At 43.4% G+C, this 25,940-nt stretch overlaps 1 protein-coding gene across 5 annotated transcripts in view; it reads right to left on the bottom strand.

Annotated features, from left to right (window-relative positions):
• Window positions 1–25,940, bottom strand: part of LOC132398368 (oxysterol-binding protein-related protein 1-like) — a 278,314-nt gene that overhangs the window by 90,355 nt on the left and 162,019 nt on the right. The window contains exon 1 of one of the 5 annotated variants that reach the window (XM_059977709.1): window positions 10,879–10,899. The exons of the other annotated variants lie outside the window; for them this stretch is intronic. Within the exon in view, the coding sequence (XP_059833692.1) occupies window positions 10,879–10,884 (6 nt within the window). The 5' untranslated portion in view covers window positions 10,885–10,899. Of the gene's footprint in view, window positions 1–10,878; window positions 10,900–25,940 lie in introns of those variants that run through there. 5 annotated transcript variants of the gene reach the window in all.

The following is a 25,940-nucleotide window of genomic DNA, read 5'->3' as shown; positions in this document are numbered from 1 at the left end:
AACTTCTGCACCCTTTCCAAAGTCTTCACATCCGTCCTGTAGAGGGCTGACGAGAACTGCAACCAATGCTCCAAATGTGGCCCAAGCAAAGCTTTGTACAGCCGCAACGTGACTTCCTAACTTTGTTCCCAAATGAAGGCAAGTATGCCATATCTACAGTACTTATGTTGGGTCTCTAGAATTCCCCCACCCTAGGAGATTCTGGATCACTGGTGCTATTTAAATGTTGATTAGGCTCTTTTTAAATACCTCCTCAGATCCTCTTTCAATTTCTCCTCTCTCATCTTAAATCTCTCCTAACCTGATGATTCTCCTAACCTAAGATTCTGACCATCCACCTTATCTGTGCCCCTCAAAAAAAACTAACCGACGAAGGGTCTCGGCCCGAAACAGTGACAGCGCTGCTCCCTATCGATGCTGCCTGGCCTGCTGTGTTCCACCAGCGTTTTGTGTGTGTTGTTGTTTGAATTTTCAGCAACTGCAGATTTCCTCGTGTTTTCTGCTTACATTAGCTCTGCTGGGATCAAGCAGGTTGAGACCTTCAAGGGTCTAGGTCTGAACATCATCAACAGCCTGTCCTGCTCCAATTATATAGATACTATGGCAAAGAAAATTCACCAACACCTCTACTTGCTCAAAAGTTCAGCACATCCCCATGGACTCTCACCAATTTTCACTGAAGCACAATAGAAAGCATTCTGTCCGGATGTTTCAGCTTGGTACGGTAACTACTCTGCCCCAGACCACAAGAAACTGCAGGGAGTTGTGGTCACAGCTCAGCACAACACAGAAACCAGCCTCCCAGCCATGGATGCTGTCTACACATCTCACTACCTCAAGAGAGCAGCCAACACAATCAAAGATCCCCATCTACCCCAGACATTCTCTCTTCTCACACCTCGAATTAGGCAGGAGATACAAAAGCCTAAAAGCATGACTCAAGGACAACTCTATCCCACTGCATCTAAGACTATTGAATGGTCCCCTAGTATGATAGGGGATTCTACCTCATTATGACCTTCTATCTTATTGCCTACCTGCACTGCACTTTCTCCGCAACTGGCACACTTCATTCTGTATTTTATTGTTTTCCCTTGTACTACTTCAATACACCGTTGGAATGAAATGATCTGTGAGGATGGCATGCATAACAAAGTTATTCACTCTACCTCAATACACATGACAATAAATAAAATCAATTTACCAAATCCAGCATATCTAACCTCTCCGTATACCTACAGCCTTCCATTCCAGACAACACCTTGGTGAATGTCTTTGGACTCTTCCTTATCACATCACATCCTGCCTGCAGCAGGGTAACCAGATTTTCCATAAGGTCAATGGGCTACAGAATAGTCATACAGAGAATCACAGAATGATACAACATGCAAACAGGCTCTTCAGCCCAACTTGTCTGTGCTGACCATGGTGTCCAACTAAGCCAGTTCACCTGCTCATATTTAGCCAATGTCCCTCTGAAACTTGTAAATACACACCACTCTCTGTACAAAGACGTCACCCATCAGGTTCTTTGTACATCTCTGCCCTCTCACCTTCAACACAAACCCTCTAGTTTTTGATTTCCTTTCCCTTGGGAAAAGATTGTGTTCCTTCACCCTATCCAAAAGGTTACCCAGATCATGAACTTGACTTATCTTCATACAGATCACGAGAACTTTCACAAAGCAGTCTCATCAATTAGTGCATGTTTCATTGCTCTGAATCTTTGTAGAGTTGTACAGCACCGGAGAAGGGTGTGCAATACAGAGACCAAGCCAGCTCCTCAGAGGCTGATAATTAACTCACTCATTTATCACTGTCCCCAAAACACCGCCTGAAGCAAAGGAGGTTCAGTCACCATTGCAGACCAGAAAGAGGATTGTGTGGCTTGCATGGATGACAGAAGTTCAGATGTGGTGGTGAAAGAGACCACAACTGGCTGATACCTTTGAACACGGTGTTCTGTCAGTGGGCAAGTCCAATACCTGGAGTACCGTGCTCAGTTCTGGTCACCTCACTACAGGAAAGATGTGGATATTATAGAAAGAGTGCAGTGGAGATTTACAAGGATAGGTTGAGTGAACTTGGCCTGTTCTCCTTGGAGCGACAGAGGATAAGAGGTGACCGGATAGAGGTGTATAAGATGATGAAAGACATCGATCATGTGGACAGTCAGAGGCTTTTTCTCAGGGCTGAAATGGCTAACATGAGGGGGCATAGTTTTAAGGTGCTTGGAAGTAGGTACAGAGAGGATATCAGGGGTAAGTTTTTTAACACAGAGTGATGGGTGTGTGGAATGCACCACTAGCGACGGTGTAGAGGCAGATATAATTGAGCCTTATCAGAGACTCTATTACATGGAGCTTAGAAAAATAGAGGGCTATGCAGTAGGGAAATTCTGGGAAGTTTCTAGAGTAGGTTACACAGTCGGCACAACGTTACAGGCCGAAGGGTCTGAAACGTGCTGGAGATTTCTTTGTTCTATATCCAGGAACTAATAGGTGAGAATAGCCTTGTCTTGGTGATCACAGAGACAATTATCTCCACCAATACAGAGTGTTGCTCACGGCTAATAGTGAATGCGCAGTGCTGACATGGTTGTTGGTGCCCCCAATATTGGTTAAAATCATTAAGTGAAGAAATTCTTTGACGCCCATCACAGAACAGCACAGCAGCATAGTGGTTAGCGTAACACGTTACCACTCCAGCAATCGAGGTTCAATTCCCACCATCTACGTTCTCCCTGGGTGATCTGGTTTCCCCCCACATTCCCGAGACACAGTGTATGGGTTAGGGCTAGAAAACTGTGGTCATGCTATGTTGGTGCTGGGAGCACAGGGACACTTGTGGCCTACACCTGAGCACATCCTCAGACTGTGTTGATTGATAATGCAAATAAATAATTTCACCGGACAAATAAAGCTGATCTTTATATACCTTTTATTGTTGAGTTGTAGAAAGCAGCCCGATGAAGGGCTTCAGCCCGAAACGTCATCACTACCTCCTCCCATAGATGCTGTCTGGCCTGCTGAGTTCTGCCAGCATTTTGTGTTTTTATTGGGATACATCACAACTTTGTATGGCAATTGCTCTGCACATGATCACAAGAAACTTGAGTTGTGGACATAGCTCTCAGCCCATCTCAGCAAATCATCCCAGCCTGATTTTTGTGCCATGGAGCCTTATCATTAACCGAGGGATCCTTGGACCCCAGGTTCGGAACACCTACTCTAAACAGTTTCCCTCCATAGACCTATCCAAGTGCATTGTGAACATTAGGATTGCATTTACCTCTAGCAGGGTGACCAGGACCACACACTTCTCCAAATGTGACTTCACCAATATTGTGTACAACTACAATAACATCCCAACTCCAGTACTGAAAGCTCTGACTGATGGAGGCCCCTGTGCTAAACATCTCCTTTTGTACCCCGTCCTTGCACTACAGAAAGCATCCCTTCCAGATGTATCACAATGTGCTATAGCAACTGTTCTGCCCATGATCACAAGTTGTGTGTACAGCTCAGTACATCACAGGAACCAGCCTCCCCTCTATGAACTCTGTCTACACTTCTCACTGCCTCGGTAAAGCAACCAACATGATCAAAGACCCCACCCGCTCCAGACACACTCTTTTTCTGCCCCCTCCATCAGGCAAAAGATTCAAAAGACCAAGAGCACATACTACCAGGCTCAAGGACAATTTCTACCCCGCTGTTATAAAACTATTGAATGGTATCCTTGCGCAGTAAGCTGGACTCTTGATCTCAGATCTACAGTACCTAGTTATAATCTTACAGCTTACGTTGATCTGCACTCCACTTTCTCTGTAACTGCATCACTTTATTCTGTGCAACATGCAACTAAGATTCCTTCTTCTTCAGCCCCTTCGCTCCGTCACCATCACCTCCTGGCTTCCTACTTATTCCTCGTGCTCCACCTCCCTCATTTGGTCTCACCTATCCCCTTGTACTCCTCCCCCTCATTATTCTAGCTTTTACCCCCTTCTTTTCCATTTCTGATGAAGAGTCTGTCTGAAACTTTGCCTGTTTATTCCTCTCCATAGATGTTGCCTGACTTGCTGAGTTCATCCAGCATTTGTGTGTGTTGCTCAAGATTTCCAGCATCTGCCTACTCTCTTATAACTACTTTATTCTGTAATTGCTTTTCCCTCGTACTATCTCAGTGCACTACTGTAATGAATTGATCTGTATGCACTATAGTTTTTTCACTGTACTCAGTACACATGACAATGATAAAGCAATTTACCCGGATCACCACTTTCAGAGAACTGTGTACTCGTATCTCTGCTCTACAACATTCTACTGGACCTTGCCACTTATAACATCTATTTACCAAGTACAGTTGTGGTTATTTTAGGGTGGCAGTGAGGATCCCAGAGTGGAAAAATTTTAAATATTAATAAAGATGATTAATTGAGGAGAGAGGAATTCAGACATGTGGAAGGCAAGCATGCACAGATCTGACTATCTAAACAAACATTCCTTTGCCGTAATTTTACACTGATCAGTAATTAAAACTTGGACAACAGTGGAAGAACCAGTATCAGCAGAGGACTGCACAAATGTACACCAAAGAAAGAACATCTATATTAACACTTGTAAGCTACCAGGCAGATTCTGCAGAAAATCTGCAACAGACATCCATTGCTTCTCTCTGTACACACGCTGCCTGACCAGCTGAGCATTTCCAAAACTTCGGTCACATTTCAGATGTCCCACTAACACAGTATTTATAACCATTAATCTCCCTTCCCACCAGTGTGAAAATTGTAACAGTGACACTTATCAATTTTTTGCTTCCCTGTGTCCATTGTTCAGCCAGGAGTCAAGGATCAGAGCCACTGCAGGAGGCTGACAGAGAAACCTGCAACACAGTCTGCACATTTATCTGTGACAGTACAGTAACAGACAGCAAGGGAATAATGAGCTATGACCCAAAGAAAATGAATAAACAGAATAGGCATCTTGCACTGCACTGCTGCCAGAAAACAGCTAATTTCAGAGATAATAAACCTGATTCTGATACCTGCAATAAAAATAAGTAATTCTGATATTCACTCCATGGGGGAGGAGCTAAGATGGCACCACAGGGCGATTTTTTTGAGCTCATCTGCGAAACAGCTTAAATTCCTCTCTTTCATGTCTCTTTTATCCTGTTCATAGTGGCTGGAATCCTAACAGTGTCCGTGATCTACAGCTGCACTCAAACTGTGGTTCTAGACGGTAGTGAGTTCCCACATCCTGAGTTGCCAACCAGCTGCTCTCCATATCTCTAGGTGTGGCCTGGCAGACATGCACCTTCAGGGCCCTTAGCGTGCAGCCTCGGGCGGCCCCTGTGGACAACTTGATTCCTCGCCAGTGTTGCCAACTGGACCATCGCAGAGATCGCAACATTGCAACAGTTGGTGCGGCTGTCAGAGGCTTCTGCGCTCCGACAATCTCCCTCTCCATCTTTTCTCTTTCCACGCAGAATAGTGGGTGCCTGAAATTTGCTGCCGGGGTGGTGACACACAAGGGAATTAATCCATTAGGGGCATTTAAGGGACTCTTATATCGTACATGGATGTAATGGAGATTTATGAGCAGTGTGGAGGAAAGGGTCAGACTGAGCACGGAGTAGGGTTATAGAGGTTGGCACAACATCATGGGCTGAAGGACAGTAGTGCGCTGTATTATGTTCTGCCTTCAAAATATTCAAAGATCTGCAGCTACCACCCCTTGAGGAACAAACTTACAAAAACTTAAACCCTTCGGAGAAAAAGAAATTTCACTTGATTCCATCCCATGTGACCAGTTATTTTAAAGAATGACATCCAGTCACAGCCCTGTACAACCCTGTGAGGGGTCTTGCTCCAACACAAAAACTATTCTACAATGAACTTAACCCCATCTAGTGGCAGAGGGGGAACTGAGCCCAGTACAGAAAGTGAATTAATTGTAGGAGAACACTCCATACATAGAGTCAATTTAATGAACAGAGACCCCGAATAAAGGTTTCAGAAAATGTGACAGTGACTGCTAGCAATCTGTCAGCTTTCAACTTGCTTTTCCTAAAGATACTTGGGAGTATTTTTTTCACCTTTGGTCATTTCATTATAGGAAGGATGTGGAAGCTTTAGAGAGGGTACAGAGGAGATTTACCAAGATGCTGCCTGGATTAGAGAGCATGCTTTATGAGGATAGATTGAGTGAGGTAGGGCTTTTGTCTTTCAAGTGGAAGAGGATGAGAGGAGACTTAACGGAAATGTAGACGTGCATAAGATGAAATGGAAAGTCAGTGTTTTCTTCCACAAGACCCCCCCCCCCACCCCACCACAGGTTGGCAATGGCTAATATGAGAGGGCATAATTTTAATGTGAGTGGAGGAAGGTAGGGGGTGTCAGAAGTAGGCTGAGTGCTAAGTGACTGGAACACAGTGCCGGGGTGGTGCTCGAGGCAGATGTATTGGTGACATCTAAGAGAATCTTAGGCACACGATGAGAGAAAAATGGAGGAAGGAAGGGTTAGATTGATTTTGGAGTAGGTTGAAAGGTCGGTCATTGGCTGAAGGGCTGTGCTGTTCTACGTACTGTGCTTGTCTACTAGACAAGGAAAGGTGTGCAAGGTCATTTAAACCAGCAAGACAACTCTGGTGGCTGAAGCATTAAGGTAAGCAAGCTTTGCTGTAAACGTTTACGTACGGGACATCTTTCCAGGGGCAATGGCTGAGGTAGGAAGTGCCGACTTTGTGACTGTGACTGGGGGGGAAGGGCTACAAGAAAAGAGTTTCTAAACGTGAGCATTAACTGAATGACCCACGTGGCAGTGACATCATCTATTTTAGACAGACCGTTTTCTATCTAGGCAGTGGCTAGGTCAAGCACATTACCCCAGCTAAGCACTTCTGAAACACAGCTAGCTCCGCTCTATATCAAACGCAGCAAACAATTCTCCGAGAATACGTCCCCACAAACAGCACTGATCAAATACCAGCTTTCTCACTCACTTTTGGGAAAGTCACTGGTAACACATATGGCGTCAAGGGATCTTTCACAGGGTCACCAGTGAGTGGAAGGTGCCCCAGTTTAACAAATAACAGGCTCCACACATGAGAAAAACATGCGGCCAATCTAATTCTGCAGGGCAGTTCTATGAACAAAAAAGTCTTTACTGAACTCTGCATTTGAATTATGCCTAGGATTCCAAAAGTACAACAATTGGGACATCATGTTGCATCTGAATGAGATGTTGGTGAGACCACACTGTGCGCGGTTCTGGTTGTCCTGCTACAAGACCTGGAGAGGGTGCAGGAAAAGATTCAAGACACACAAAAGACTGAAAATGCTGGAATCTGGAACGCCATTAAATATTCTGGAGGAATTCAGTGGGTCAGGCAACATTGACGGAGGGGAGTCAGAATGGGAGGGTTTGAATTATAAGGAGAACCAGGATAAGCTGGGACTGTTTTCCCAGAGCATAGGAGGGTGAGAGGGGACCACAAAGGAGCATAAAATCACAAAGGGCATAGGTAAGGTCACAGGGTGGGTAGGGGAGTCTAAAACTAGAATGCACCCTAGGTGAGAGGGTAAAGATTTAAAGGGAATCCAAGGGGTGAGTTTTCCACATAGAGTGCCAGAGGAATTGGTAAGCGCAGGTGCAGTTCCATTTAAAAGGCAGATGGATGGGTAAGAAAAGTATAGAGGGATATGGGCCAAATGCGACTGGCTCAGGTAGAAGCCTTGATCAGCAAGGACAAATTGGGCCAAAGGACCTTTTTCTCTGTAGTATAACTCATTGACTCTATAATTAGACCAAGTTAAGTTTAGTGTGTAAACAAGCAATCTGCTGGAGGAACTCAGTGGGTCAACCAACAGCTACAGGAGGAAAGGAATTGTGGATGTTTACAGGATCCTGAAGGCCTACACTCAACATTTTAGCTGCAGTTTCTTCCCCTCAGCCAATGGATTTCTGAATGGTCCCTGAACACTACCTATTCTTGTTGCACTAGTTATTTCTTTTTTACATATTCTTCCTGTAACTTAAGAGTAATTTTTATATATTGCACTGCCCTGCTGCAGCAGAACAACACATCCCACAACAGCCAGTGATAATAATCCTGACTCTGACTCTGCCCTCAGTGTAGACCCAAATGTTAATCAATCCTCTGCCTCCACAGATGCTGCTCAGCCCACTGAGTTCTGTTGTCCCAGATTTCAGCATCTCTAGTCTCCTACGTTAATCAGTATCTGCTCGTCCCAAGAGGCTGAGTAGGTTTCTACAACAGAGAAGAAAAGAATCTTCTCTTGGCAGTTCCTTGGTTCAAAGAACAACTCTCTTCCACGCCGGCCATGTGTAATCCGAGGTGACTGATGAGAGCAATGAGTCTACCACAGAAGGGGCAGGAGGTGGGTGCGGTGGAGCTGTCCTTCCAACCTGTCCAGCTCACACAGGGTTTCAGCACGCTCAAGGAGCTCCAAATGAAGCCGCCCATTCCTTCTCCAACTCAACAAGGGGAGAGGCTGGACCAGCTCATTCTTATGGCAAAGCTCAAGCCTGGGAAGATATTGGAATTGGTTTATTATTGTCACCGATATCAAGGTGCCCCGAAAAGCTTATTTTGCACATTGTTCCAACAGATCAATTCATTGTGAAGTGCACTGAGAGAACATCACTAATGCAGAACACAGGGTAACTGTGACAGATACGTCCCCTCCTTCAGTGGCGACACGAACCATCCAGATCCCTCTTCCTCCAGCTCCTCCAGGGAGCTGATCATTCCCTCCAACGGTCTTTTGTGCCCTCTTCAATGAACTGACCTTCCCTGCCTGCTGCGAGTCGCCAATGTTAGTGCTGAAAAGTCTGACCTCCTAAGCCACGACAACAAAGTGCAGTCCTGGACTGCAGTTCTGGGAATTGAAGATGACGTTCCAGTTGCCAAACTTCAAATCAAGGACAGTCACAATGTTATAGCACAGAAACAGACCCTCTGACCCACTGAGTCTGTGCTGACCAAGAGCTATCTACCTGTACTACCACCAGTTAAAAGCACTTGCCCTGTAGCCTTCTCAGCCTGCATTTCAAACACTCACCCACACACTTGTGACAGCACACCCTCAGGCAGTCTGTTGCAGAATCCAACCACCCTCTGGATGAAAAAATTCCTTTAGCCCCTTTAAACTTCTCACCCCAAACCAACATCAGCTAGCTGTAGATACCTCAACCTTCTCCTCACTGTCGATGTCATTATAATCATCTCAATCAGGTCTTCACTCCAACGATAATAAAGCAACTGCTCCAATCTCTCCTCATAACTGAACTGCAACTTCCTGGTGAATTCTACGTGCACTTTCTCCAGTGTGGTCACACCCTCCCTATAGAGCGAAGACTGAAACGGCACACACGACTCCAGCTGTGGCCTGACCAAGCTTTCTGCTCTGGTTAGCCACTGCACACCTGCATCACAGAGCACGGACTTGAGGAACAAAAAGCAACTTGAGATAATCAAGAGCTGATTAAGTGCAAAAACAGACAAGTGCAATGACACAATGAACTACGTGCAAAAGATGCATCTACATATTGATTAAAATGAGGATTGCAACTAGACAAAAATTAGTGGCCAGATACTAGATACCATGAAACTGCACTTTGCAACAAGGAGATCCAGGTGTCATCAGTTCTAAAGCACTGCCCTTTCCATCAGCTGAAACACAGAAATCATTATCTATTTGCATTAACGCAGGTTATACTGCTTTAAATCCTCAGCTTATTTCAGGATAAGCCAGCTGTGCCTAAGCACGCCCGTGTTCATCGATGCAAGCACAGGTAAACAAAATCTCATTTGGATGAAGCAAAACCCATGAATGAAAGTGCAGTTGCTAGGCCTGTAGATTCGCCTGGCTTCCTCAACAATGTGCAGCATTGATGAGGGCCCTATAACCATTGAAACGGTTTCAACAAAAACCCTCAGAATAAAAACACAAAATGCTGAAAGAGCTCAGCGTGTGAATCAGACCTGAATGCCAAGCCTTTCTAGCAGTCTGTGTTTTGAGTGGAGAGAGAAATGAAGGTAGTGATTCAGGAGTGAGTGTGGAGTGAGTGTTTCAGCAATGAGTGCAGAGGGAACAAGTTCAAACTTGTGAACAAGTGACGTGCTATCCTGCTCCCTTGTCTTAATCTAAAAATGACCATGTTATTCAAATCATCGACAGACAAAGGAGCAGAGTTTCAACACCTGTTTACATTACTTGCACATGTACGAGTGTTACGCCATTTGGTGTTCTCCACAAGGGGAATACACAGCTGACAGCCCCTGAACCTGCACTGTGTCACATTCCACAGATGCCAGCATTCGTAGCCTTATATTTTCACTCTTCAACCTTTTGCTTTCCTGGAGTTCTGACTGAACTGTTCAAATTTCATGCAGCCCTTTGCAATAGGAGATCTCACTCGTCAACCCAAGTCAGCTTATTTTTGGCAACTAATCTTACAAACATGCTTCTCGCAGAAGTTCACGGACACAGCTCGCCAGTTCTGTTGGAAGAGGCAACAACTCCTCAAAACATTGATCACCCTCCTCTCCCTCAGTCGTACTCCACGGCTGCACTCTAGATATGAACTCCAAATTTCACAGGATTTGCTCTGCTCCATTTGACAGCAAGCAGCTGTTTGGTCCCAGTTGTTGCTTACAGTGTTAACTATTTCTTACAAGAGTACTTTTGTTTCATTTGTGAGATAATTCAATAATGTATAAATTTATTAAGTTATAGGTATAGCTTATTAATAGCACAAATCTGATTGCTGTTTTTAAAACTGACATTTGGTAAGGTGTCAAAATATCTGCCAGAATAGGAATATAAATCTTATACAAATCACTCACATCCATGGCACGTTAAGAGATCCACCTCAAGCTGAGACAACGGTACCAAAGCCTTTTGACAAGAGGAACAAACCAAAGACGTTCAGCTGAATCAACATGGCACATTATTTCCCTGCATCAATCTCTCGTGTGATCAAAATAGAACAGGCACAACTATTTTTGTTGATTTATCCAGCAGACAAGCAGTTTCAACTGCTGGTGAAATATAACACTGTAAGACAAGCTAAGACATGGTGTCACCAAATTATTACACTGATTTTAGATTCAATGAATTTAATTCTGATCTTCTCAGAAAACACAGGTAAATTTTAATCATATTATTTTATAAATCTGTTGCTTCACCAACACGATCGCCAATAAATCACAATTAACAAGAACATGGAACAGTACTGGCTCTTTGACCCATGATGTTGTGTCAACCTATATAACGCTACTCCACAATCAATCCAAGCCTTCCCTCCTATACAGTCCATTACCTTCCATGTTTATTTCCACATGTGTCTCAGAGTCTCTTAAACATCCCAAGTGCATCAGCTCTACCAAAATCCCCGACAGGCAGCCACCACTCTCTGTGTGAAAAACCTAACTGTCATCTCCACTAAACTTCCTTCCACTCAATTTAAACGGATCTCTCTTGTATTGGACATTGGCACCTGGGGAAAAGGCACTGGCTGTCCATTCTACTTCGACCTCTCATAATCTTACTTATACACATGCTCTCCAATCCACGTAGTATCCTTCCCCAAAAGCAGAAAGACCACTCAGTCAATTCACTACCATTACTATAGATTGTTGGTGCCAGAGGGGTCGGGTTGAGTGCCTCAGAAACTTCTGATCTCCAGGGATCTTCATGCACAACTTTCCTGGAGTTCTGACTGAACTGTTCAAATTTCATGCAGATTCCATAACAGTATTGTAGTGATTAGCACAAGTGACCCAGGTTCAATTCCTGTCACTGCCTGTAAGGAGTCTGCACGTTTTCCTTGTGGCCACGTGGGTTTTCTTCAGTCTTCCACAGTCCAAAGACATACTGATTGGTAGGTTAACTAGTCATTGCAAATTGTCCTGTGATTAGGCTGGGGTTAAATCGGGGTTGCTGGGCAATGGGGCTGAGAGGGCTGGAAGGCCCTACTCCATGCGGTCTCAATAACACTAAGCCACTATTAACTAGTTTTTATTAAATTTTTGGATCTTGATAACTCTGGAAAGACCGAAGTTTTATTGCCCATCCCTAATTGAGACATTAATGATGGGAGCATTTTCACCAGAGCTGCAGTGGTTCCAGAAACTGTCTCAATGTGCAGAAGACTAAATGATAGCAAACAGGATGAAAAAAGGCAAGTGGATGGCAGTCAGAATGGACGTGATGGGCAGAAGGACCTGTGTGGCTCTGTTTCTCTAATCTGGCAAACACTGGCTTGTGGAGAGATCTCTGGAATTATGATAAGATGGAAGTATGTTTACCCCAGGGTAGAAAAGTCTAATGTCAGAGGAAATTCATTTAAGGTAAATGGGGTAGTGGTGAGGCATACAACAAAGATAAGCTTATCTGTCATGCACACATTGAAACATCCAGAGAAACGTGCTGTTTGCATCAACGATCACCACACTCTGAGGATGTGCTGGGTGCAGTCCGCAAGTGTCGCTGTATTTCCAGCGCCAGCTTAGCACTTACTAACCTAGATGTAGAGCAAACCCACACAATCACGGGGAAAACCTGCAAACTCCTCACAGACAGCAGTGGAATTGAACCCTAATCGCTGGCATTGTAAAGCATTACACTAGCCACCACACTACTGTGGAACCTACACTCAGTAGGTACACCTGTACACTTGTTCATTAGTGCAAAAATCTAATCAGCCCATCATGTGGCAGCAACTCACTGCATAAAAGCATGCTGACATGGTCAAGAGGTTCAGTTGTTGTTCAGACCAGACATCAGAATGGGAAAGCAATGTGATCTAAGTGACTTTGATCATGGAATGATTGTTGGCGCCAGATGGGGTGGTTTGAGTATCTCAGAAACTACTGATCTGCTGGGATTTTCATCACAGCGGTCTCTAAAGTTTACAGAGAATGGTGCGAAAAGCAAAAAGGAAACCAGTGAGTGGCCGTTCTGTGCGTGAAAATACCTTGTCGATGAGAGGACCAGGGAGAATGACAGGAGCGTGAAGGTCGCTCAAATAACCACATATTACAACCGTGTTGTCAAGAAGAACATCTCTGAGTGCAGTGCACATCAAACCTTGGAGTGGATGGGCTAGAGCAGGAGAATCATACACTCACTGACCACTTTATTAGATACCTCCTGATGATACCTCTCATGATTTTATAAACCAATGAGGTCACCACTCATTCTCACCAAAATAAAGATCCAGTGAGGCTAATATCTACCTAAAACTCAGGTCCTCTGGTCTAGGGAACATCCTCATGAATGTCTTCTGCCCCTCTCCAGCTTGACAATGGCTTTCTTATAACAGAGTGACCAAAACCATGCACACTACTCCAGGTGTGGCCTTACCAATGGCCAGACAAGCGCCGATTCCGTTCAGATCAGGCCAGCAGCTGAAGCAGCCAAAGGGTTAGAGAAGGCCATTCAGTCCATCATGTACTAACATGTTCAAGAAAAGCTTATGTCCTGCTGTCATCGGACCTTGAACGGACCACTCATCCAATAAAGGTGAACCTTTGACTTCACAATATGCCTCACTGTAGCTGTTACACCTTATTGTTTGGTCGCACTGCACTTTCTCTGCAACTGTAACACTTCATTCTGCATCAGCATAAAAGTAAGATGTTCCTGATACTGGGAAAGTATAATGCAAGCAGTTGCACGTCAAGCAGCCTCCAGAGAGAGAGAAACAGCTGATGCTGCAAGTTCTAGGTTGATAAAAATATTGCCAAGAATCAAGGGTCTGAGTCCGGGATGATAGGCACACCAGGGCTTTATCCCTTCGAATATAGGAGACTGAGGGATGATTATTTAGAGAGTCCGATAACATCATAAGGGGCATAGATAAGGTTAATACACAATTCTTTTCCCCAGGGAAAAGAGAGATGGGAAAGATTTAAATAGAATCTGAGCATCAACTATTTTTCACACAGAAAGTGTTCAGTATATGGAAAAGCTGCCAAAGGAAATGGTAAAATTACAGCACTGAAAAGACATTGAGTCCGGTCGTGGAGAGCAAGAGTTTAGTGGGACATAAGCCAAATGAAGGAAAAGTGGATTAACTTATGTAAGAAACCTGGTTAGCACAGACAGGCTGAGCCAAAGGGCTTTCCCCTGTTTTTTCACTCTATAATCAGACCAAATTCAGTACCTCAGAGGGCCCTTGGACTGAACTCCCATACGCAAGAAAGTAAATGTTTGATCTTGCAACCTACCTCGTCTTGGTCCTTGTATGTTATCTGTCTGCCTGCACTGTACTTTCTCTGTAACTGCAACACTTTATTCCACATTCTGTGTCAATGTACTGATGTGTGGAATGATGTCTGGATGGCTCCCAAACAAAAGCTTTTCACGGTGTGTCAGCATGTGACAATCATACACCAATTACCTATTTTAGTACACATGCAAACACAAAGCCAAAGACAATTTTACAACACAAAAACAAATTTAACTCCCAAGAGTCAACCCCTTGTGATTTGATTTAATTGGTTAAATTCCACACTTGTCAATATATAGCTCTCAGTACATTAACCTCAGATGGTTCCAATTCAAGAGAACAATGTAAGTTCACAGAACTGAATTTTTATTTTGTTCATTTATTACTATCACATATACTAAGAGAAAGTGAAAAATTTTTGTTTGCATGCTCTCCACACAGATCATCCCATACATAAGCTCACTGAATGATCTACACACACATATTTCATATGCAAGTTCATCGAATAATCTACAAATATTCCATACACAAGCTGATCGAATGATCTACACACAGACCATCCCATACACAAGCTCACTGAATGATCTACACACAGCTCATCCCGTACACAAGCTGATCGAATGATCTACACGCAGATCATCCCATACACAAGCTCATTGAATGATCTACACACAGATCATCCCATACACATCGAATGATCTACAAGCAGATCATCCCATGCACAAGCTGATCGAATGATCTACACGCAGATCATCCCATACACATCGAATGATCTACACGCAGATCATTTTATATACAAGTACATTGAGGTAATATGAAAGGAAAATAATCCAGAATAGAGTGTTACAGTTCCAAAGAAAGTGCAGATAGACAAATAAAGTGCAAGGGCCAAGATGAAGGAGATTGAGAGATTGAAATTTCACCTTTAGTATATATGAGGTCCTTAACAAGAGCCCAGAGTAGAAGCTGTCTTGAACATGGTGGGATTTATTCTCAAGCATCAAACTGAAAGCCGAAACTGTGTCTCCCTGCACTACACTTTCCCTGTAGTTGTTATACTTTATTCTGCACTCTGTTATTGTTTTAATTTGTACTTCTCCAATGCTCTGATCTGTGTAACGATCTGATCTGTAGCTGCAAAGCAAGACAAACTTTTCACTGTACGTCAGTATATGTGACAGTATTAAAACAATTTACCAACTTAGCGAATATTAAAGAATGTCATAACAAAGTCAGAACCAGGTTTAATATCACAGGTATATGTCATGTAATTTGTTAACTTTATGCTAACAGTACTATGAAATATATGATAGAGAAAAAGCTTAGTTACATTATGCATATAAATATACTTAATTATTAAATAGTTAAGTTAAAATAAGTAGTGCAAAAAAAATCTTTAAAAAGTGAGGTAGTGTTCATGGGCCCATTTAGATATTGGATGGCAGAGGTGAAGAAACTGTTCTTGAATCACTGAGCGTGTGCCTTTGGGCTTCTGGATCTCCTTCTCCACAGGAACAGTGTGAAGAGGGCATGTCCTGGCTGGTGGGGATCCGTAATGATGCACGCCACTTTCCGAAGGCACCACTCCTTGAAGACATCTTGGATACTGTGGAGGCTGATACCCATGATGGAGCTGACTAATTTTACAACTTTCTGCAACTTACTTCGATCTTGTGCAGTAGCCCCCCTATACCAGACAGTGATGCAGCCAGTCAGAATGCTCTCCATGGTACATTTGTAGAGGTTTTCAAGTGTTTTAGATGACAAACCAAATCTCTTCAAACTCCTAATGAAGCTGCTCTCTTGCCTTCTTTATAGCTGCATCAATATACAGTGTCCAGTTTAGCTCCTTAGAGGTACTGACACTCGGGAACTTGAAATTGCTCACTCTCTCCACTTCTGATCCCTCTACGAGGATTGGTTTGTGTTCCCTTTCTGAAGTCTTTGGTCTTGCTGACGTTGAGTGCCAGGTCGTTGCTGTGACACCACTCCACTAACCGGCATCTCTCTCTCCTGTACGCCCTTTCATCACCATCTGAAATTCTGCCAACAATAGTTGTATCATCAGTAAATTTATAGATGGCATTTGAGCTGTGCCTGGCCACACAGTCATGGGTTTAGACAGAGTAGGACAGTGGGTTAAGCACACATCCCTGTGGTGCACCACTGTTGACTGTCAGTGAAGTGGAGATGTCAGTTCCAATCCACAGATAGTGGTCTTCTGGTTAAGAAGTCAAGGATCCAGTTGCAGAGGGAGGTACAGAGGGCTAAGTTCTGTAGCTTTTCAATCAGGTTTGTAGGAATGGTGGTGTTAAACGCAGTCAATAAACAGCACCCTGACATGGGTATAGTATTTGCATTGTCCAGGTGATCCAAGAGCAGTGAGGTCATGTCTGCTGTAAATTTACTATGGTGACAGGCAAGTTACAGTGGGTCCAGGTCCTTGCTAAGACCAGTGTTCACTTTGGCCATGACCAACCTCTCAAAACAATTCATCACCATATTCATCCTGTGTGTGCTACAGGATGATAAGTGTTGTGGTAGCACACACTGGCATAACTGTTGCCCTTTTGAAGCAGGTAAGAACTTCTGACTGTAGCAGTGAGAGATTCAAAATGCCTTTGAATACTCCCACCAGTTGGTTGGTACAGGTTTTAAGAGCTTTATCAGGTACTCCATTGGGCCCCTCTGCTTTGCGCGGGTTCACCCTCTTGAGAAACAGCCTAACACTGTCCTCCGAGATGGAGATCACGGGGTCAACAAATGCTGCAGGGATCCTCACAGCTGTGGTTTTATCCTCCCTTTCAAAGCGAGCGTAAAGGGCATTGAGCCCGGCTGGTAGTGAAGCACCACTGCCATTCATACATTTCAGCAACAGTAAATTGGTTTATTATTGTCACATGCACCCAGGTACAGAGAAATCTTGGTTTTGCACGCTGTCCATACAGATCAATTCATACAACAGTGAACACAAGGGAAAACAATAACAATGCAGAATAAAGTGTTAAAGTTACAGAGAAAGTGCAGTGCAGCTAGACAGTAAAGTGCAAGGCCAGCCATTCTGGACCTGACAAAGCTGAGCTTTGAAAGAACCGAAACTACCAGGAAATAATTTCCATTCTACAAGTTTTAAACTAAAATGTTCGAAATAAATGCAAAATTCTAAAACAGGATGTGACCTCCTGCATACTCACGTTATAGACGGGCTGATAACTTATAAGACCAGATTCCTTTAACAGGAGAGGTAAGAGAACTGGGAGCAAGTTCTGTGTACGATGTTTAATAGGGATTTAAACAGGCACTTACAAAAATAAAGCCCAGAAGGGTACAGATCTCATGTGGGCAAATTGGATTAGTGTGGAAGAGCAAAAACAGCACAAACATGGTGGGCTGAAGGACTGTATATTTTGATGACTCTCTGAATCTTATCCATGAACACTTTCTTCTCTACTGGCTACACATACAGACTTAGACTGGCTTGGAAAGCACCTCGGCCCAAGGCCAAAGCCAAAGTTAATGTTTACCTCAGTTTAAAAAGCGATAAAACAAATATTGGAAGAGCAGACTGTTGCTGCTATAAGAACATTTATATAAAATGACATACGTGGTAAGTACGCTATCTTTCTCGGAGATACTTTAAAACAAGTAGTGAGTGGAAAGAGCAAGCAAAGGCAGCTTTCTCCTTCACCTCTAGAGGGCAGCAGAGTGTCACACTGCCTCAGCTCCAGTGACCCCTGGTCCAACCCTGACCTTGGCTGCTGTCTTTTCCCCACATGAACACCACATCCTTAGATATGAAGGTTGTCAAAGTGCTGGACAAGACTGAACCCTCAACAATTGTGGCAAGGACTGAACAACACACACGTGCTGGAGGAACTCAGCAAGTCGGGCAGCATCTATGCAGAAGAACAAACTGTAAATGTTTCAGACTGAGACCCTTCATCACGACTGTAAGTGAAGAGGTAGGAAGCCAGAATAAGGTAGTGGGTGAGGGGAAAGAGTACAAACTAGCAGGTGAAGGGTTTTGACTGTTTATTCCCCTCCATGTTTGCTATCTGACCCGCTGAGTTCCTCCAGCACTTTGTATGTATTGCTCAAGGTTTCCAGCATTATAGAATCTCGTGTTTACAATTTGCTGCTCCACTGTGAAGTCTCTTTGAGGGATGCCTACCTGAAGAAGTTTAAATCTTATCTTCAACAGGAATTCGGTGAGACCCTCTCTCACTGTGCCCCCTTGTGATCACTCTGTTCTACAACTCTTCAACCTATTACCTGCCAGCATGTACTCCCCCCTCTCCTCACCTTGTGCCCCTTTCCTTTCCTGTCCTGATAAATGATACTGTCCCAAAACGCCAAATGTTCATTCCTCACTATTGGTGCTGCCTGACGTGTTGTTCAAGATTAGCAGTATCTGCAGAATCTCTAGTGCTTGAGGAAGGATTGCTGGGTTATGATCAGATTGCTGTGGTGGGAAGCAACTGCTGCATTTCACAATACTGTGACAGTGCCATTGCTTGAGAAATACTGCCCTGGCGTAAGAGGCCTATGAGGTGCCTGGACGTTGTGGGAGGTGTACAGTGGGAAGTTTGAGGGGAAAAGATCCAAAACCCCTGGAAACATATACAATGACAATGTGCTTTTGTGATCCAGAAACAGATTAACTGGGCACTCGGTCTGGTGAGCAAGGGAAGTCAGTAGTTACTGCATTACTGGGATACTTCCGTTTACACTGTTACCTCAGAGGAAATGGCTCCATGAGGTTGTAAGTTGCCAAACAAGGTGTGGAACAACATCCCACCAGCTCAACCAAACCAAGGCTGTAGAACTTCCCAGAGACATGACCAACTGTGATGGGGTCCAGACCGTTCCATAAATTTTCTTTACACTCTTTAAAGCTTCTGAAGTCTATCCTAAAGACTGGGGATCAGAACTGAACACAATACTCGGAGGTGGCATAATAGTGTAGCAGTCACCATAATACTCGACAGTGCCTGTGACCTGGGTTCAATTCCCACCCCTATCTGGAAGAGGATTACCTGTTCTCTGAGGGCTCCGGTCTCCTCCCATACAGGCTAAGGTCAGTAAGTCAAGGGAGTGCTATGTTTGCGTTATAACCATGACGACCCTTGCTGGCTGCCCCCAGCACATCCTTAGACCGTTTTGGTCAATGATGCAACTCACTGCATGCTTGGATTTATAGGTGATAGATAAAGCCAATCTTTAATCAAATTTAGTTTCACCGATGTCGTATATAACTTCAACATCCCAACTCCTGTACTCAGTGCCCTGATTTACAAAGGCCAATGTGCCAAAAGCTCGCAGTACTGCTCTGTCTTCACAAACATGATTCTAATTCTGATTCTAGTTCAGTACCATCTCTGCTTTGGGCCATTTTTTTATGATCCATTGTTTGCTACTTAATTAATTCAACTCTTCCTCTTGTGTCTCTGAACACTGAATGACCTCCAGCTTTGTGATCTCCAAGCCAACTTAAGACGCAAGTTGAGTGCTTTTTGATTAGTCAGGGCATCAAAAGTTATGGGGAGAAGACAAGACAATGTGGTTGAGAGAGATATTAAATCAGCCACGATGGAATGGTGGAACAGACTTGATAGACTGAATAGCCTAATTCTGTTCCTATGTCTTATGATTAAAACTGATCTCCACTGTGCCCTACAAGAGGGAAGCATTTGTCTCAGAGGCTAATGTTAGACTGTCTTTAAAGAGTGAACCCTCACAAGGTGGAAGGTCCCGATGGAGTACCTGATAAGGCTCTGAAAACCTGTGCCAACCAGCTAGCGGGAGTATTCAAGGACATTTTCAACTTCTCACTGCTATGGGCGTAAGTTCCCACTTGCTTCAAAAAGGCAAAAATTATACCAGTGCCTAAGAAGAATAATGTGAGCTGCCTTAATGACTATCGCCCAGTCATATTGACAGTGATGAAATGCTTTGAGAGGTTGGTCATGACTAGACTGAACTCCTGCCTCAGCAATGACCTGGACCCATTGCAATTTTCTAACGCCACAATAGATCAACAGCAGGCACAATCTCAATGGCTCTTCACAGCTTTAGACAACCTGGACAACACAAACACCACAAACACCTACGTCAGGATGCTGTTCATTGACTATAGCTCAGCATTTAATATAATTATTCCCACAATCCTGATTGAGAAGTTGCAGAACCTGGGCCTCTGTACCTTCCTCTGCAACTGGATCCTTGACTTCCCAACCAAGAAGACCAGAATCTCTGCAGATTGGTGATTAACATCTCCTCCTCACTGACAATCAACTCTGGAGCACCTCAGGGGTGTGTGCTTAACCCACTGCTCTACTCTCTTATACACATGACTGTGTGGCTAGGCATAGCTCAAATACCATCTATAAATTTGCTAACAATACAACCATATTTGGTAGAATCTCAGGTAGTGACGAGAGGGTGTACAGGAGTGAGATATGCAAACTAGTGGAGTGGTGCCGCAGCAACAACCTGGCACTCAACATCAGTAAGAAGAAAGAGCTGATTGTGGATTTCAGGAAGGGTAAGACAAAGGAACACATACCAATCCTCATAGAGGGATCAGAAGTGGCGAGAGTGAGCAGCTTCAAGTTTCTGAGTGTCAAGATCTCTGAGGATCTAACCTGGTCCCGACATATCAATGTAGTTATAAAGAAGGCAAGACAGCCACTGTACTTCTTTAGGAGTTTGAAGCGATTTGGTATGTCAACAAATACACTCAAAAACTTGTATATATGTACCATGAACAGCATTTTGACAGGCTGCATCATTGTCTGGTATGGAGGGGCTACTGCACAGGACCGAAAGAAGCTACAGCGAGTTGTAAATTTAGTTGGCTCCATCTTGGGTACTAGCCTACAAAGTACCCAGAACATCTTCAAGGAGTGGTGTCTCAGAAAGGCAGCATCCATTATTAAGGAGCACCAGCACCCAGGGCATTCCCTTTTCTCACTGTTACCATCAGGTAGAAGGTACAGAAGCCTGAAGACACACACTCAGCGATTCAGGAACAGCTTCTTCCCCTCTGCTATCCGATTCCTAAATGGACATTGAACCCTTGGACACTACCTCACTTTTTCTTAAATGTATGGTATTTCTGCTTTTTGCACAATTTTAATCTATTCAATGTACAGTATATTGTAATTGATTAACTTATTTATTATTTTATTTTGTATTTTTCTTCTATATTATATATTGCAGGGGTTCCCAACCTGGGGTGCGACAAAGAGTGGCTTGTGTCCTTGAGTGATGAGTCATCACTCAGCCAGCTGCCAGTGTGCCTTAAGAAGTGGTAGTAACGTTTGCCCCAAGCACACTCCAGTCTCCCGCTGCCCGAGTCAGCATTGAGGATTCTCATCAGTGTTACCTGGGAAGTTACACCTCAGAGCCGAGGAGTCTCATCGATGTTAGCTAGAAGGTTACATCTCAGAGTTAAAAATCATCTCATAATGCCAAAATCTTCATACATCCTGAATCAACCATCAAGTTACGATTTTGTGTTAAAACCAAACCTGCAGATAGTAGGTAAATTATTCAATTGTAATATTTTAAAAAGCCGCATTTTGATAAAAAGCAGCTGAAGTCAATCATTCGTATTTGTCTCAATGCATTAAAGAAGTTTTTGAATTTCAAAGGTTTTTTAAAATCTCTTAAAAGGTTTTTTTCTTGTATCGTTGATAATTTTGAATTATGTTAGTTGAGGAGGTATCATGGTCAGCACCGAGGACTTTGAATCGTGTGATGGGAGTTCATATCTCCGGTAATCATTGGAAATAGATGTGTAAATTCAGTAGAGAGTAGCCTAATAAGTCGTGTCGCGTCCCCATAGCATTTCCACCTGACGATTTATCTTGGTGTAACCGCAGATAATATCGTAATACAATATTCAAAAGCATATTTCTCGCGATACTTTGCTATAGGCGTGTCTGGTTGAGTAAAGCGGTCATCCCTGACTTAGCTCATATTTTTCTCTTTACCCCTAACCCTTCATCATGTCAACAAGAAGGAAATGGAATGACGACTATGTGTGCTTTGGTTTCACTTGCACAACAGGAAATAATGGCATGCAAAAAACCCCAGTGCATTCTTTGTAGCGTTGTGTTTTCCAACTCAAATCTGAAGCCATCCAAGCTTCAAGAACAAGCATGGAGGAGCTGATGTTGAAGGACATGGTGTTGGGTCATTGAAAATCAAAAGAGCTCGTTTTGATTCACAAGGAACTCTTCCAAAATTAGGTTTCGTTTCTGTTGAAACACTTCTTGCTTCATACCAAGTGGTATATAAAGTGGCCAAATCCAAGAAGCCCCATACGATTGCGGAAGATCTCATCAAGCCACGTGCACTGGAAATGGCAACAAGTATCCTGGGCAAAGAAGCAAGAAAAAAATTTGAACGGGTGCCCCTATCAAATAATGCCATTCACAGCCAAATCAGTGATTTGAGTGAAGATATTTTGGACCAAGTCATCTCAGATGTCAGAGCTAGTCCTCTTAAAATCTCTATTCAGTTGGATGAGTCAACTGATGTCTCCAGTTGTAGTCAACTCATCACATTAGTGAGGTATGTCAATGATGTTGCTGTAAATGAAGATTTCCTGTTTTGTAAAGATCTGAAAACAAACACAACTGCAAAGGATGTGATGCAGCTGGTGAAAGACTTCCTTGCCAAACATGATTTAGATATCAAAGCCATTTGTTCTGTGTGCACTGACAGGGCACCTGCAATGCTTGGAAATAAATCTGGCTTTTGATGAAAAAGGAGATTCCAGACTTGCAAGTTACACATTGTCTTCTTCATCGGCATGCTTTGGCATCAAAAACATTGCCTCCAAATTTGAAGAAAGTCCTTGAATCTTGTGTGAAGATCATCAACTGGATCAGGGGGCGTGCTTTGAACCATCGCATCTTCAAATCATTTTGTGAGGATCTGGGAAGTGAGCATCCAGTTTTCCTTTTCCACACAGAAGTCCATTGTTTGTTACGAGGACAAGCTTTAACCCACTTCTTTGAACTATGGGAAGAAATCTAAGTTTTTCTGGAGGAGCGTGAATGTGATCTGGTTGGGGCAATGGAATCACAGGAATTCGTCCAAATGCTGGCTTACTTAGCTGACATTTTCACTCGTATGAATGACCTGAGTGTTTCTCTTCAAGGAAAAGGGATAAACATATTGAAGGATGGTGAAAAGTTGAATGCCTTCAAAGAAAGGTTATGTCTTTGGCGTCGAAGGATGGAAAGAGGCAATCTCCCAGATTTTCCTTCACTAGAAGAGATAGTTGATGATGCTGGATCCATAACTCCTACTGTGCATGAAGAAATTGTGGCTCATTTGGAAATGCTGTCAGAATCCTTTGATGGATATTTTGCTGCTGGAGACCTGAAGATTTCAGAAGAATGGATCATGAATCCATATTCCTACAATTTGGAGAAAATGTCAGATGATGAAGAGCTGAAGGAAGATCTTATTGACTTGCGGACAAATCGAGCTCTTGAAATGCAATTTGAAAGCAAGACTTTGGAGGAGTTTTGGTGTGCAGCACTGGATATGTTCCCAAAACTTGGTGGAAAAGCACTCCGTGTCCTCACTCCATTTGCAACAACATACTTGTGTGAATCTGGATTCAGTTCTCTTTTGTCAATCAAGACAAAATCTAGGAATCGCCTGAATCCACAGACAGACCTGCGGATCGCAGCCAGCAAGAAATTTCCACGTTTTGACCAAATCATGAATGAGAAGCAGGAGCAAAGAAGTCATTGAATTTTATGTTCACAATTGGGATTGATTTTACTGTTTACAATTTTTTCTGAATAAATTAGAATCTAATTGCTCAATTTATATTTGGATTTTATGCATTGAGTTAAAAGCTTATTTTTTAAAGTCCAATTTTTTCACCCACATTATTGTATGTGGTTCAAAAATTAGAAATTAGACTTCTTCATTTTCAAATGTGATATTACTTTTGTAGGGGGTGCGAACATTAATCAAACATTTCCTAGTGTTGTGGGGCATAGAAAAGATTGGGGACCACTGCATTAATGTCACTCCAGTTAAGATGGAGCTGGTAAAGCACAGCAACAACTTACTGGAGGCAAACAAAACTATAAGTTACTGCATTAAATACTCTCCTTCTCGGATACAATCACTGCAATCAATTACCTATAACTTCCTTTTCAGAGCTGAGCTTTTGAACCGTCTGTGCGACCTGGCATTTTTGCAGTGTGAACCGAAATCTCCAAGGTTCAGAACATTTGCAGCTGATGGGTATGGGCAGAATCGAGGTGGTGAGGCCTGGGCCTGAGAGAGGGGAACGAGCCTTTGCTGGAGCGAATGTTGGGGTGATTCGATCAGCAGAACCGAGGCGAGGTGCCTGGGTCCAAGAATAAAGAATGACCTGAGGTTTGCCACCGTACCAGATTGGAAAGGTCAGGGTGTGAGGGCCGGAGGAGAGGGAGGGGCTAGTGTTCAGCTCACTGCTCCGTGAGGTTTACTCATCTCCGACCTGAACTGAGGCTGTGACCTGCAACTAACGGGCTCCTGGATCAGCTGCAGTGATGATGGGCTTCGTGGCTGTGAACTTACGTCCGTGAACTTCAGTTCTGAATATTATTTGCTTACTTTTATTGTTTGCACGGTTTGTCTTCCAAAACATTGAATATTAGACACTTTTTTTTAATAGGTTCCATTGGGCTTCTTTGAATTGTGGCTGCCTGTAAGGAGACTAATCTCAAGGTTGTATATAGTATACTATCTTTGATAATAAATGTACTTTGAACTTTGAAAACCAGCTTTCATTACCAAATCTATCTGGGAAGTTGCTTCATTCCATAGCGCAGTAGTTCAACAGTCAGCCTTCCAAAGGACCAATAAAATGCATTGCTGGAATCCCACTTCCAGAGCTGTGCTAGAGCAGTGGTGATTGGTTTATTATTGTCACTGTGCCTCAGCACAGTGACAAACTTTGTTTCACAATCCATCCAAACAGATGACTTCATGATGGCAGTGCATCGAGGTAGTGCAGCGGAAAACAATGACAGAACCCAGAACACACTTTCAGAGAATGTGCAGCACAGCCTGACGAGAAGGTACAAGGGTCATGACAGTCAGATTGTGAGGTCAGGAGTCAATCTTATTGTATGTTGGATTATTCAATAGTCTTGTAGCAGTGGGATAGAAGCTGTCCTTGAGCTTGGCAGTATGAACTTTTGGGCTTTTCTACCCTCTTCCTGATGGGAGAGGGGAGAAGAGAAAATGACCAGGATGGGTGGGGTTTTTGAACTTACTGGTTAATTCACATGCTAAGCTGTTTCTTGCAGTAACATAACTAGCTGTGGGGAATCTGAATATGTGTATTGATAAAAACTGGCGAGGGTCAACGGGAATCAAACTACCACCAAATTACCAAAGCAAGGAACTCCGAACATCATAAGTTCAGGAGTGTGAGTAACAATTTCACAGCAGTCAGGACAGATAAAAAGCATCTTTGTGCATGCTGTTGGTGATAAGGGAATGGAATGGCCCCACCCAAGTGAACAGCTGCCTATATTATGTAATATAAAGTGTAATGGCATTGTACAAGTGATACCCATCTTCACATGGGTGATGTGTGCTCCCTGGAAGTGGCTGCACAGATTGATGGTGTGTTAAGGGCGGTTT

The sequence above is a fragment of the Hypanus sabinus genome, chromosome 1 (genome assembly GCF_030144855.1).
Source record: "Hypanus sabinus isolate sHypSab1 chromosome 1, sHypSab1.hap1, whole genome shotgun sequence".
Taxonomy (NCBI): Eukaryota; Metazoa; Chordata; class Chondrichthyes; order Myliobatiformes; family Dasyatidae; genus Hypanus; species Hypanus sabinus.
The sequence above is the reverse complement of the archived record's forward strand: the minus strand, read 5'-3'. Positions and strand labels throughout refer to the sequence as shown.